At 41.5% G+C, this 12955-nt stretch overlaps 1 protein-coding gene across 9 annotated transcripts in view; it reads left to right on the top strand.

Moving 5' to 3' along the window:
* The window catches only part of FAT3 (FAT atypical cadherin 3), a 974406-nt gene that overhangs the window by 762103 nt on the left and 199348 nt on the right, over positions 1-12955 (top strand). For all 9 annotated transcript variants that reach the window (XM_073612988.1, XM_073612979.1, XM_073612983.1 and 6 more), the window contains 2 exons: positions 7620-7895; positions 10103-10313. In XM_073612988.1, coding sequence (XP_073469089.1) covers positions 7620-7895; positions 10103-10313 — 487 coding nt within the window. The remainder of the gene's footprint in view (positions 1-7619; positions 7896-10102; positions 10314-12955) is intronic.

Below are 12955 nucleotides of genomic sequence, written 5' to 3' on the forward strand. Positions count from 1 at the left end.
CAGCACACTGAAGAGAACTTATGGGTTTTTTAGAGTTTACTTTATATATATTGTATGTGAAACTTTGCAGCATGAAGCATATACAGTATATAGAATAATGTAGTGTGTATATGTTTATATAGCGCTGCACAAACTGTTAGCGCTATATAAATTCCTGTATATTATATAAAGTATTATATATTGTGGTATTGGGGAGATTATACTCATGTGTTAGGTCCTTTTCCAATGAGCTGTGTAAAGCCATACTGTATTTTAGGGCATGGCAGCCCACTTTTATTAAACAGAACAGAAGGTTCACATAATATCAGTTGCCCATGCAGGGGTTACCACCATCAACATGAATAGTCAACTGAAAATGCCAAGCCACCAGGCTCCTTTGCAAGCAGCACCTCTACCCTTCTTACCAGTGCCTCTGAATGTGTTGTCCAGCTCTCTTGGTTCTCTTATGCCGCATACACACGGGCGGACTTTTCGACCGGACTGGTTCGACAGACTTTCCAGCAGACTTTCGACGGACTTCCGATGGACTTTCTAATGAACGGACTTGCCTACACACGATCACACCAAAGTCCGACGGATTCGTACGTGATGACGTACACCGGACTAAAATAAGGAAGTTCATAGCCAGTAGCCAATAGCTGCCCTAGCGTCGGTTTTTGTCCGTCGGACTAGCATACAGACGAGCGGATTTCTGGGTCCGGCAGAGTTACGACGCAAAGATTTGAAGCCTTTTGCAAATCTAAAGTCTGTCAGATTTGCAACTGGAAAAGTCAGCTGAAGGTCCGATGAAGCCCACACATGATCGGATTGTCCGCCGGATTTGGTCCGTCGGCATCCGTCAGACCAGTCTGGTCGAAAAGTCCGACCGTGTGTATGCCCCATTAGCCTTTGGACACCCTCCATCCCGCCCAATACACCTTGGAGCCTTCAAGCTTCAGGCCCCAATCTGGGACTACAGAATCTGGAGAAAACCAAAAACACAGCTTTCTCCGCTCAGAAACGATAGCCTGGACCTTCACATTAGCCCTTAGTGTGAATCCTGTGTCATTTTCTCCTACATTTTCACAGTGGCAAGGACTCGCACTGTCACAATATATATGTATTAGGGATGCACTGATATCGATACCAGTATCAGTGCCGATACCAAGCATTTGTGTGAGTATCAGCACTCGCGCAAATGCTTCCGATACTGAAACCGATATTTTGTGGTGCGATTTGCATCAATACAAAATGAATGTGTGCAAACTGCACTGCAAAGAATTGCACGCAACTTCAGCAGGAATGCAGTGTCCTGTTTCCCCCACTGTGTGTAAAAGGAAAAGTGTCATCTAATGGGCAATTTATTAAAAATGTTAGAACTCACAGTACATATCTGGCCAAATGCAAAATCTTCATAGGTGTCCCGATAATAGCAAATCACGGCCGCTGGAGGTGCTCACAGGGCTGGAGATGTATAGGTAGTCCGCCCCCAAGCTGACATCACTTCTGCCCTAAACTCACAGGGTCTCTGAACTTCTCCTCTCCCGAATCGCTTCTCCTTAACCCCGTTGTTATTTACGATAGGCTGGGCGGGAGCCCTACTATCCTGGGTAAACGTCCTCCCAGAATCGTGCCTTGAGCGCGCCCCAAGGGCAGCGATTCAACGCAATCTGTCACCCGCTGTGTCCACCGCACACAGCGGATGACAGATCAGTGTACCGGCCCACTGCCAATACCATGTGATCGGCGTGACCATTCACAGCAGATCACATAACAATTGTACACAATGAATGGCTTTGATTCATGCCATTCATTGTGTACTATTGTGCTGATCACTGTGATTGGTCACAGTGATCACATGGTACAGACAGTGCCATTGACAGCCCATTCCTAGCTGTAGCTAATCACAACAATACACACTGAATTAATTTATTTCATTCAGTAAAAATGGTTGCTTATAACAGTTATATTCACTGTTATAAGCAATCATAGTATTTAAAAAGAAAGGAAAAAAACCCTGATCACCTCCCCAGAGTACTGCAGTGTTACTATGGTAACACTGTATTTCTCTGGTCACAATATGTAAAAAAAAAACAGAAAAGGAAAAAATATTTTGAAAAACTTGAAAAATTATTACAATTTTTTTTTTTTTTACATACGGTCACCAGTCAGTGACGTGTCCCCTGATCACTGCCACACCACTTATATGATGACGCTGTACTGCACTGGTGGCAGTATGTAAAAAATTGTGAATAAAATATTTTTTTTTATTTCCTAATTTTTCAAGAATGTAGCAGTATACATTTTGGACTAAACTTATAAAAATAATATTTATTTGCAAAATGTGAGAAACGAAGAAAAACTTTTTTTTTGGTGTTTTTTTTCAACATTTTCTGTCTTTTTTGGTTTATTTAGCAAAAAAATAAAAAACCCAGTGGTGATTAAATATCACCTAAAGAAAGTTTTATTTGTGTGATAAAATTGATAACAATTTCATATGAATACAGAGAACATCCGATTGCCTCTCGGGGGATCAGGAAGCATTTTTTTCCCCTGCTGGAGCAAATTGGATTATGCTTTATTGGGGTTTTTATGCTTTCCTCTGGATCAGCTGTGGGTATATGATTGTATATATATTTTTTCTCTTCTATTGGACTTGTGTCTTTTTTCAACAGGGCTAACTATGTAACTATGTTGCATGACCCCGCATTTGTCATTCAAAGTGTGAGCACTGAGAGCTGAAAATTTGCCTGGGCAGGAAGGGGGGGCAATACTAAATACTAATAAAAAAAAAATGTATAATAAAAATGCCATAAAACTATCCCTTATTTTGTAGAAGCTATAACATTTGCACAAACCAATCAATATTCGCTTATTGCAATTTTTTTTTTTTTTTTTTACCAAAAATATGTAGAAGAATACATATCGGCCTAAACTGTGGAAGAAATGTGTTTTTTTTTATATATATTTTTGGGGATATTTATTATAGCAAAAAGTAAAAAATATTGCTTTTTTTCAAAATTGTTGCTCTTTTTTTGTTTATAGCACAAAAAATAAAAAATGCAGAGGTGACCAAATGCCACCAAAAGAAAGCTCTATTTGTGCGAAAAAAAGGACGTCAATTTTGTTTAGGTGCAACGTCGTACAACCGCGCAATAGTCAGTTAAAGCGATGCAGTGCCGTATCGCAAAAAGTGCTCTGGTCAGGAAGGGGGTAAATTCTTCCGGGGCTGAAGTGGTTAAGAAAATGCAAAGCGTTCTCTGAATGGCACCTGTGCTGAGAAATTGATCTCGTCTGTTCACTAAGCAGCCAACAAGGAAGGTGCATGGGACCTGGAAGACTGTGGCCATCACTGTAGTGGTAGTGCCAACTATAGCGATTTTCAACTTCAATGGGGACTTTTTCAGACATGACACAAAGTTTTTCCATTGGTCAGAGCTGGATCAATGCAACTATGCAAAAATATGCAAACCTAAACTTCAGCTTTTAAAGTTCTGAAGGAACATAGTCTAGGGTGGACAGCGATAAGGGAGGTAAAAAGTCATTGTGGTGTCATTGTGAAGGTGGGTGAGGTTCGGATCTGCAGGGACAAGCCAAGTTAACACACAAAAGTAGAAATAGAACCATTTTATGAATTATATGTGTTAAGAAAATGTACATTTCTTCCTAAGGTGCCGTTTATCTTTTGAAAACCCATTTCTCTACTTTCCACCTGCTATGCTCATTTGATGTTTTTTTTGCACATCATAAAACAACTTCTGCCCTTTGTAGTTTTTCACTTAAGTCCCAGAATTTCTATCCCGCATTCTTCTTTTCCTGGCACATACTTTTATGCCTCATACTTCTAAAAACCTTTTCATTTGTGTTATTCATTTGTTGCTAAAATATACAGATTAAGTTAAAGCTGAACTCCAGACAGATATAAAAGACACAAACTAATGCAGCTCCGTAATCATTAGTACATCATTCATTTCTTTTTCTTTTATGTAAGTAGAGTAAGAACCCAAATGTGCCCAGCTATCAGTCTGTTGCAGTCCCTGTACACCAGGGCTAGTGAGAGAGAAAAATCAGTTCATGTGGTGACAAAATGCTTGCTGATAGATGGCTAGAGCAGAGGGACATAAAGTTCATCATTGTGCTGCTTCTCTTTTCACTGTCCAGTCCTATGACTTTGGCTTAGAGGAAAGGGGTTGAATGATTCTAACCAACAGACTGGAGGACATCTAATGGCAAAAAGAGTACTGCAAAAGCAGGGTTTCTTTTGTTATATTTTAACTGCTTTCCGCCTGCCCACCGTCAAATGTGTCCAATCACAGCCGGTCACATGTAAACAGGGAAGTGCCGGTAATCGGCGCTCCTCGTCTCACACCGACAGAGTGTGTGGCAGGGAGAGCAGATCAGCGGCATCTCCATGCAGGTGGACATCTAGGAATGTAATCTGGGCACTGATCATCAGTGCCCTGATTACAATATTGCAAAATAGTGTCACAAATCAGTGCACACCAATGCCAGCTAACAGTGCCCACCAGTGGCAGCAATCAGTGCCCAACACTGCCCACAAGTGCCACCTATCAGTGCCCATTAGGGATTCCAGTCAGTACTGGCAATCATTGCCGCCTATCAGTGCTGCCCATCACTGCTGTCAATCAATTCCCATCAGTGTTGCCCATCAAGGCCACCCATCAATGCCCATCAGTGCCCATCAGTTTCGCCTATCCATGCTACCTATCAGTGCCCACCAGTACCGCCTATCAATGCCCATCAGTGCCGCCTATCAATGCCCACCAGTGCCACCTATCAGTGCCCATCAGTGTCGCCCATCAGTACCACCCATTAATGCCCATCAGTACCACCTATACATGCCGCCTCATCAGTGCCCATAAGTGCCACCTCATCAAAGCCCAGCAGTTCAGCTTATCAGTGCCGCCTCATCAGCGCACATCAGTGATAGTGAAAAATTACTTAGTTACAAAATTTACTGACAAAAAAAAAAGTTCATTTTTGGTCTTTTTTTTGGGTAAAAAATAAAAAACCAGCAGTGAATAAATACCACCAAAAGAAAGCTCTATTTGTGTGAAGAAAATTATACACAATTGTTTGGGTACAGTGTAGCACGACCACGCAATTGTCATTCAAAGTGCAACAGCGCTGAAAGCTGAAAAATGGCTTGGGCAGGAAGGGGGTGTAAGTGCCGGTATTGAAGTGGTTAAAGTCATATAGCAAAAAAAATCCCCGCCTGCAAGTTAAGGTCATAATGTGCTGGTAGCACATTATCACAGACTTACCTGAAAAACGAAGCCCTCCAGTAGCGCCCTGTCACCACTCGCAGGGCTTCCATCTTCACCCAGTCTTCTTTCTGGATTTGCAGGCTCCAGCCGTTTAAATGGTCGAGCCACGATGACGTCACTCCCACGAATGAGCAAGGGAGTCACAGCCACGGAAAAAAAAAGAGCTCTGGACTGATGGCACATTCTTTGTGCCATCAATTCGGAGCACAGAGTGTATGCACTGGTGATGGTATCAGCTGCAAAGCAAGCAAATATTTCTTAAAGGGTGCATGTTTTGGAGATATTCATTTTACATTACATTATTTATTTATTTATTTTAATACTGTTGCTTTCATTTTTTTTTTTTTTGTATCACTTTAATTGCTGTCACATGAAATGTAAAAATCTCTTGTTACAGCAATAGACATGTGATAGGTACTCTTTATGGAAAAATATGAGGTTTTGGCACCCAAATCCCTCCTCTGCCCTTAAAAGCATTCAGTGACACCAAGATCAGTGTTTTCGAATGCTTTTGATTTTTGAAAATGGCGCCATTGACATAATGGGTAAACTGGAAGTCGATGTCAGGTCATCATTACCGGGTTATCATAGCCGATCAAATCAGATCTGGAAGTGCCCGCTGATTACTGGGGTCTCCCGGTGGGACGTGAGAGCCAGAGAAAGCCGCAGAAGGGGTGGGGCAAAGTCTCCACCCACTGCTTGTAAACGTAATCCAGCGGCTAGTGAGCCGCTAGGAGTGCTTTTACAAGAGAGCCGGCCGCTGGCTCTAAAACACAGTACTGGGATGATGCCTGCAACTGCAGGCATCATCCTGGTATAACCACTTGAATTCCAGAATCGTATCTGATTTTTTTATTTTGATTTTGCTATTTTTGGGCTGTAGTTATGGGTTACGTTTTTTCAACAGGCATAAGCACTCAGTATCAGCCCTACACATCCTGGTCCTTACCCTAGTATATTGGCTTGTCAGATTAGTGGCATGATCTGAATGTGTGTTGTTATCTGCTACTAATTATGCTACATTTTCCTAGTTGGTGCATAAACTGAACTCCAGCAGATATAAACTGCACAAATTATTTTAGCTCTGTTTTAATTAATAATCATCATTTTTTTTATTTTTTTTTTTAATACAGCTAGTATAAGTACCCAAATGTTTACTTGCTCAACCTCTTGATATCCACAATACCGAGGCACTCCAAATGGGAGCAGATAAGACAGGACTAGGAGCCAATCAAGTGTGCTGCATGCAAATATGATGAAAAAGAAACATGCTGCAATGTAGACAAAGATCCCTTGAGCAGAGAGATGACCTCATTGGTCTCCTGCTGGTCTTTCACTGCCCAATCAGTAGACTTGGAGGGTTGGAGTGAGGCCACCACTGTATCCCTCCTACACTCTATAAATGTTTTAAGGAGATTTGTATCATCCACCTGGTTATGCTGTATGGCAGGGCTGTATAAATCAAAGTAGTTAATGGATAGAAATACAAACAGGTTGGCCGATAAGACAGCTACCTATAGGTATCTAATTTCTGTATTTAGCTGTTTGCCTGAAGTTCAGCTTTAATTAAAGAGGAACTGCAGTCTGCTCACATCATTTGTAATAAAAACATCTTTGGCATTCTGAAGCTTCCATCCAACTACTTTGCATATTATTTTATATATACTGTGATTCTGTACTTACCAAATATGCTGCAGAAATCTCCCTCCACTGAGTCTGGATGCAACCATTTTAACTGTGGGCAGCTGAAGCTGCTGTGTTAAATTCCTGGATTTACACAGACACACAGAGGCACACCTCCAGCTCTGCAGCTGTCATTGGCCCTCTTATGACTCATCCCCCCTCCCTTCCTGGCAAACTCTCACAATAGTGAGAGAGAGAGCTGTGCATGATGTCATAAGCCTAGGCCAGTGATAGTGAACCTTGGCACCCCAGATGTTTTGGAACTACATTTCCCATTATGCTCCACTACACTGCAGAGTGGATGAGCATCATGGGAAATGTAGTTCCAAAACATGGGGGTGCCAGGGTTCGCCATCACTGGCCTAGGCTTTTTACCAAGCTGTATAAGGTATTTACCGGCAGAAAAAAAATGTTTTACTATCCAAAGTTAAACCAACAAGGGCAGAAGATTTAATAGATGGAAAGATGAAAAAAATTAATGAAGTTCTGATTTAAGTACATATTCTCTAAAGGCTACCGTGAATAACAAATATCTCAAAGGAGGTAATTTCAGCAACTTTCATCAGGAAATGTTACTTGGTTCTTGGAATACTTGCTGGAGACTAATATCATGCATACTCTGTAATATTACTGTTAAAATATTAATGCTTTTGTTTCTTTGCCTTTTAGGTTCTCATTCGAGTTTTTGACAACAATGATAATGGCCCAGAGTTTACCCAATCCAGTTATGAAGCCACCATGTCAGAAGACGTCCTCCCAGAAACGGAGATTCTACAGATCAAAGCCACAGATAAAGACGAGAACCACAAACTAAGTTACATTATCCACAGCAGCATCGACCCAATGAGTATGAAGAAGTTCCGCATTGATCCTAACACAGGCACACTCTACACAGCAGAACGGCTGGACCATGAAACCCAGGCCCATCACACTCTCACCATCATGGTAAGATCTGGGACCATTTTGAGATATGTGTAATCCCTAAATCTATGTTTTGGTATAATTGACATTATGCCTCACTGTATCCAGTTTTCTAAAGCAATTTTTTTTAAATCATTTGCATAGTTCCTGTTGTAGACTGACAACACTAAGTCACCGCCTCAACACGTAAGATCGGTGTTGTTAGTCTGCTGTATGTACTTCTGCAATGATGAGCTTAAAAAGTGCATATAGCAAGATGACAATGCTGTTGCTAATTGCAAGGCAGTGGCTTAGCGTTGCCAGCCTGGAACAAGAAGTGTTATGCCCTGTCGGATTTTCTGTCGGAAAAAGTGCGATCGGATTGTGTTGTCAGAAATTCCGATCGTGTGTGGGCTCGATTGGACTTTTTCTGTTGGAATTTCCGACACACAAAGTTTGAGAGCAGGCTATAAAATTTTCCGACAACAAAATCCGATCGGTTAAATTCTGATCGTGTGTACACAAATCCGACGCACCAAGTACCACGCATGCTCAGAATAAATTAAGAGGCGAAAGCTATTGGCTACTGCCCCGTTTATAGTCCCGACGTACGTGTTTTACGTCACCACGTTCAGGACGATCGGATTTTTCCGACAACTTTGTCTGACCGTGTGTATGCAAGACAAGTTTGAGCCAACATCCGTCGGAAAAAAATCCATGGATTTTGTTGTCGGAATGTCCGATCAATGTCCGATCGTGTGTCCAGGGCATTACTGGTAGGATTTCCAGGTAAGAAACTTTACAGGTCAGCAGACAAGACAACACATCTGTGATCATCATCTGACTGCCAGTTTGCCTTACAGCAATCTATGTGCATGTACTTACTATGGAAGGTGTAGACTGTAGAGTTGCTCTGAGGTCACCATGGTCAGGGCTGGATTTTGCCTTTCTAGGGAATATTGCTTCCTACTTGGACTCCATGCTTTCCCTACACTTTGCTCTTTGATACCCTACTTACATACATGAGTCTCTGCACTTTTGCCATTATGAGATGGTGCAGCAACAGTTAAGGTATGCATGCACAAATCTAGCATTGCTCACACCTGGACTTTGACCTCAGGAGCTGAACTGTAAGTGAAACAGAATGCCACATGCTCTCCCATACCTTGAAGTACTGGACATTTCATGGATTCGGCAACTGGGTGGTAAATGTGCTGGCAGAAGAGCGCAATGAAGGTAATGATCATCAGCAGTAGGGAGGGCAGGCTATCAAGGTAACCCTAAAGAGCTTTGTTGTCTCTAATTTTACCCCTGATATTCTTCTAGTGTGGCTGTCTACCCTGGAATGAGGCTTTAAGAAGTTACACTACCTATCCAAGCAGACAATTCTAATGTGTGTCAGGAACTTACCCCAGTATTCTTAGCCACATGGGTAACTCAGTTTCTCTAAAGTAACCCTGTTGCTATACTAAACTTTCAAGCTATCCCTAGAAAAGAAGCCTGTAAATACACATCTCTCCTACTGCTGAACACCAATTGGATCTTGATAAAATCACTTCAAAGTCGACACTTCCAGGAGTGTCAACCAGTCAATCTTTACATCTGCTTTTAGAGGGACCCCATAGGAACGCTACAGAAAGACCCTGGCTGGGTGTTTAGCCACATGCTTTGTTGACCGTCAATCACAGGTCCTATTCAGCTGGTAAACTTCCATTTTGACCACAGTAAGGTGGTGTTGTTCCGGTCTGGATTTCACATGGAGATGGATGGTCACTACACACATGAATTTCTGACTATATATGAAGAGGACACATTTTCCTTCACTGTATCTTCACTTGACTTTTTTTTTTAATTTTGCACTTAATCTGTGCACAATATTTATATTTTTTCTTATTTTCACTTATTTTGACTGGTTCAGCATTTTAATTATGTAGCACGACTCTTTTACATTTGATTGTGCCTTACTGTTTATTTCTCACAGTACAGTTGCAACTTGGGTCTTTTTTTTTTTTGTTTCAATTTTTTACTAAGCGAAATTTTTCTCTTAATTAAGTAGTAAGACAATCACCTGATCTTATATGGTTAATGGAATTTTTAACATAAGTATACTTTATAATACATTTTTTTGTAAGAAAGTTGGCTGGTGATATGGCAGGAACCAGGTGATAATCTTCTCACTGACCTGCTACTGAATTTCTGTTCGATGCTGAGCATATTAATAATGCATTGCTTTTCTTGATTATTTATAAAAGGTGAAAGATCAGGAGTTCCCGTACCGCCGCAATCTGGCTCGCGTTATGATTACAGTGGAAGATGCTAATGACCACAGCCCGTACTTCACCAGCCCGCTATACGAGGCCTCCGTGTTTGAATCCGCTGCTATTGGCTCTGCTGTTATACAGGTCACTGCCCTGGATAGAGACAAAGGAGAAAATGCAGAACTTATCTATTCTATTGAGACAGGTAAGGTCATTGTACCCTAGGATGTCAATCTTCTGAAAACAAACATTTCAGTTTTAGTAGCTACTGTAAAGTTAAAACTAAAGTTTAATCGGCTTTAATGTTATCTTTCCTGGACCCCATTCCTGCCAACCTGCTCATTTTAAATAAAACATTTCTGTTTTCATAAACTAGCTTATTTTTGACCCAGTGATGTCATCTGTAGGCTGAACCACTAATGCTAACAGGAAGCTGGGTCTATGCAAATATCAAAATGCAATGATGGATGGATGTTTATATGGAAAAGAGAAAGTTCCTGGGCAGGAAGCATCATTTACATGCAGACTGCCTTAGGTAACGCCCACATGTGATGCCTAGCCTCCATGATTGAAAAAGCAGAAATCCAATAGGTGGGAATAGTAATTAACCACTTGCCGACCAGCCGCCACAGTTTTACTGCGGCAGAATGGCACGGCTGGGAGAAACAACGTTATGTTACGTCGCTTCGCCCTGTGGCCACTAGGGTCGCGTACGCGCCCGATGCTCTCTCCCGGAGCCATTGCGAGTGCCCGGCGGTCACGATCACCGCTGGGCTCCCGCGATTGCTGCTGACACACTGAGAGTCGGTATCTGTGTGTGTAAACACACAGTTTCTGGTTCTCTGAGGGGAGAAGAGACAGATCGTCTATTTATACAGAGTATGAACAGTGATCTGTCATCCCCCCTACACAGTCCCCTCCCCCGTTCAGTTAGAGCACACACTAGGGAACACAATTAACCTCTTGATTGCCCCCAAGTGTTAACCCCTTTCCTGCCAGTGGCATTTTTAGAGTAAGCAGTGCATTTTTATAGCACTGATCGCTGTATAATTGCCAGTGGTCCCAAAAATGTGTCAAAAGTGTCTGATGTGTCCGCCATAATGTCGCAGTCCTGATAAAAATCGCAGATCACCACCATTACTAGTAAAAAAAAAAAAAAATAATAATATAAATGCCATAAAACTATCCCCTATTTTGTAGACGCTATAACTTTTGAGCAAACCAATCAATATACGCTTATTGTGATTTTTTTTTATACCAAAAATATGTAGAAGAATACATATCGGCCTAAACTGAGGAAAAAAAAAATGTTTTTTTATATATTTTTGGGGATATTTATTATAGCAAAAAGTAAAAAATATTGAGTTTTTTTCAAAATTGTCGCTATTTTTTTGTTTATAGCGCAAAAAATAAAAACCACAGAGGTGATCAAAAACCACCAAAAGAAAGCTCTATTTGTGGGGAAAAAAAGAACGTCAATTTTGTTTAGGTGCAATGTCGCACGACCGCGCAATTGTCAGTTAAATCGACGCAGTGCCGAATCGCAAAAAGTGCTCTGGTCAGTAAGGGGGTAAATTCTTCCAGGGCTGAAACGGTTAAATATGTAGAATTTAGATCTGATGTTTTTAGTTTACCAACTTGCAGCATTCTGGCTGCGATTTCATTACTTTCTTTGAACAGCTCAGGAAAGTACTGCCCAAATGTTAGCTGCATAGACTTCCGTCTTCGGCCTGTACATGAAGCTTTTGGATAGATGAACAGACAATTACCTGAAATCCTTGCGGTTGCCTAGCCCTTGTATTGTATCTTGTCAAGCTGGCTCAGAGGAAGGTTGAAGTACCTCCCTAACCCTGGAGAATATGCTGCTCCAGGGTCTCTCCAGTGCTGGTCACACAACCAAAAGCCTAGGCATTTGATCACATGGCCTCTAATGAAGGTGGAGATCAGTTATGTGGAGTCTGAATAGAGACATTCATAGTAAGGTGGGAATTGGGTACCATTTGCTTTTAGACTTGATAACCCCCAACACCACCCAGGTCCACAGATGAACTCCTAGAACATACATTCCTGCCTGGCTCTTAATGCAGCTTTGCCTAGCACCATTAGAAATGGAGACAGCAGTGGCTCAGCAAAGCCTATCAGATCTAATATATCAATTTGTATACAATTTACAACTTCTGCAGGCTCAGACTCACAAGCTCCAAGCATACTGAAATGTGAGGAAATTTACAGGGCACATAAAGACCCACCCTAATCGTCTATACCCCAGATCCCAGATGTAATGAAATCTTACATACCACACCAACCTGTAACAAGCTCTTCCCCTGTCTTTTGTTACATATCCATCATTGACACATACAGTATACCCCTGCTGGATCTCAGGGTAGATTTGCCTATTGCTAGTAGAACAGGAGACAGAAGATTTGTGACCAAGTCTACTAGACATAATGTCTTGAAACATAGGGGGGGGCATAGAGGGATGAAGCGCTTACCCCAGAAGGAGCCACTAAATCTCCTGATTCCAAAGGACATTGACCATTCTGGCAATGCCACACCCTCTGACACACCATGGCTGAAAAAAGAGGATTTATTTGGGTTATACACCCAACAGGGCAGGATAAAAAAAAAAAAAAAAGGCAACAGCAATGACAGTTACAAGGCAAAGCAGATTTGTACAATACAACAAAATAATGAGAGGACCAAATATTTCTGAACCTGATATTTAAATCTAGAGGGAGGGTCCTAAGTAACTAAAGCCAGTAGAGAAGCTGAAAGGTCCCCGAGTCTCTCCAAAACCCCACACAATTTCTAGTGAGTTAAAAGAAAAAACATTGGGAACCAGAGTCT

This window comes from Aquarana catesbeiana, linkage group LG02 (assembly GCF_042186555.1).
Source record: "Aquarana catesbeiana isolate 2022-GZ linkage group LG02, ASM4218655v1, whole genome shotgun sequence".
Taxonomy (NCBI): Eukaryota; Metazoa; Chordata; class Amphibia; order Anura; family Ranidae; genus Aquarana; species Aquarana catesbeiana.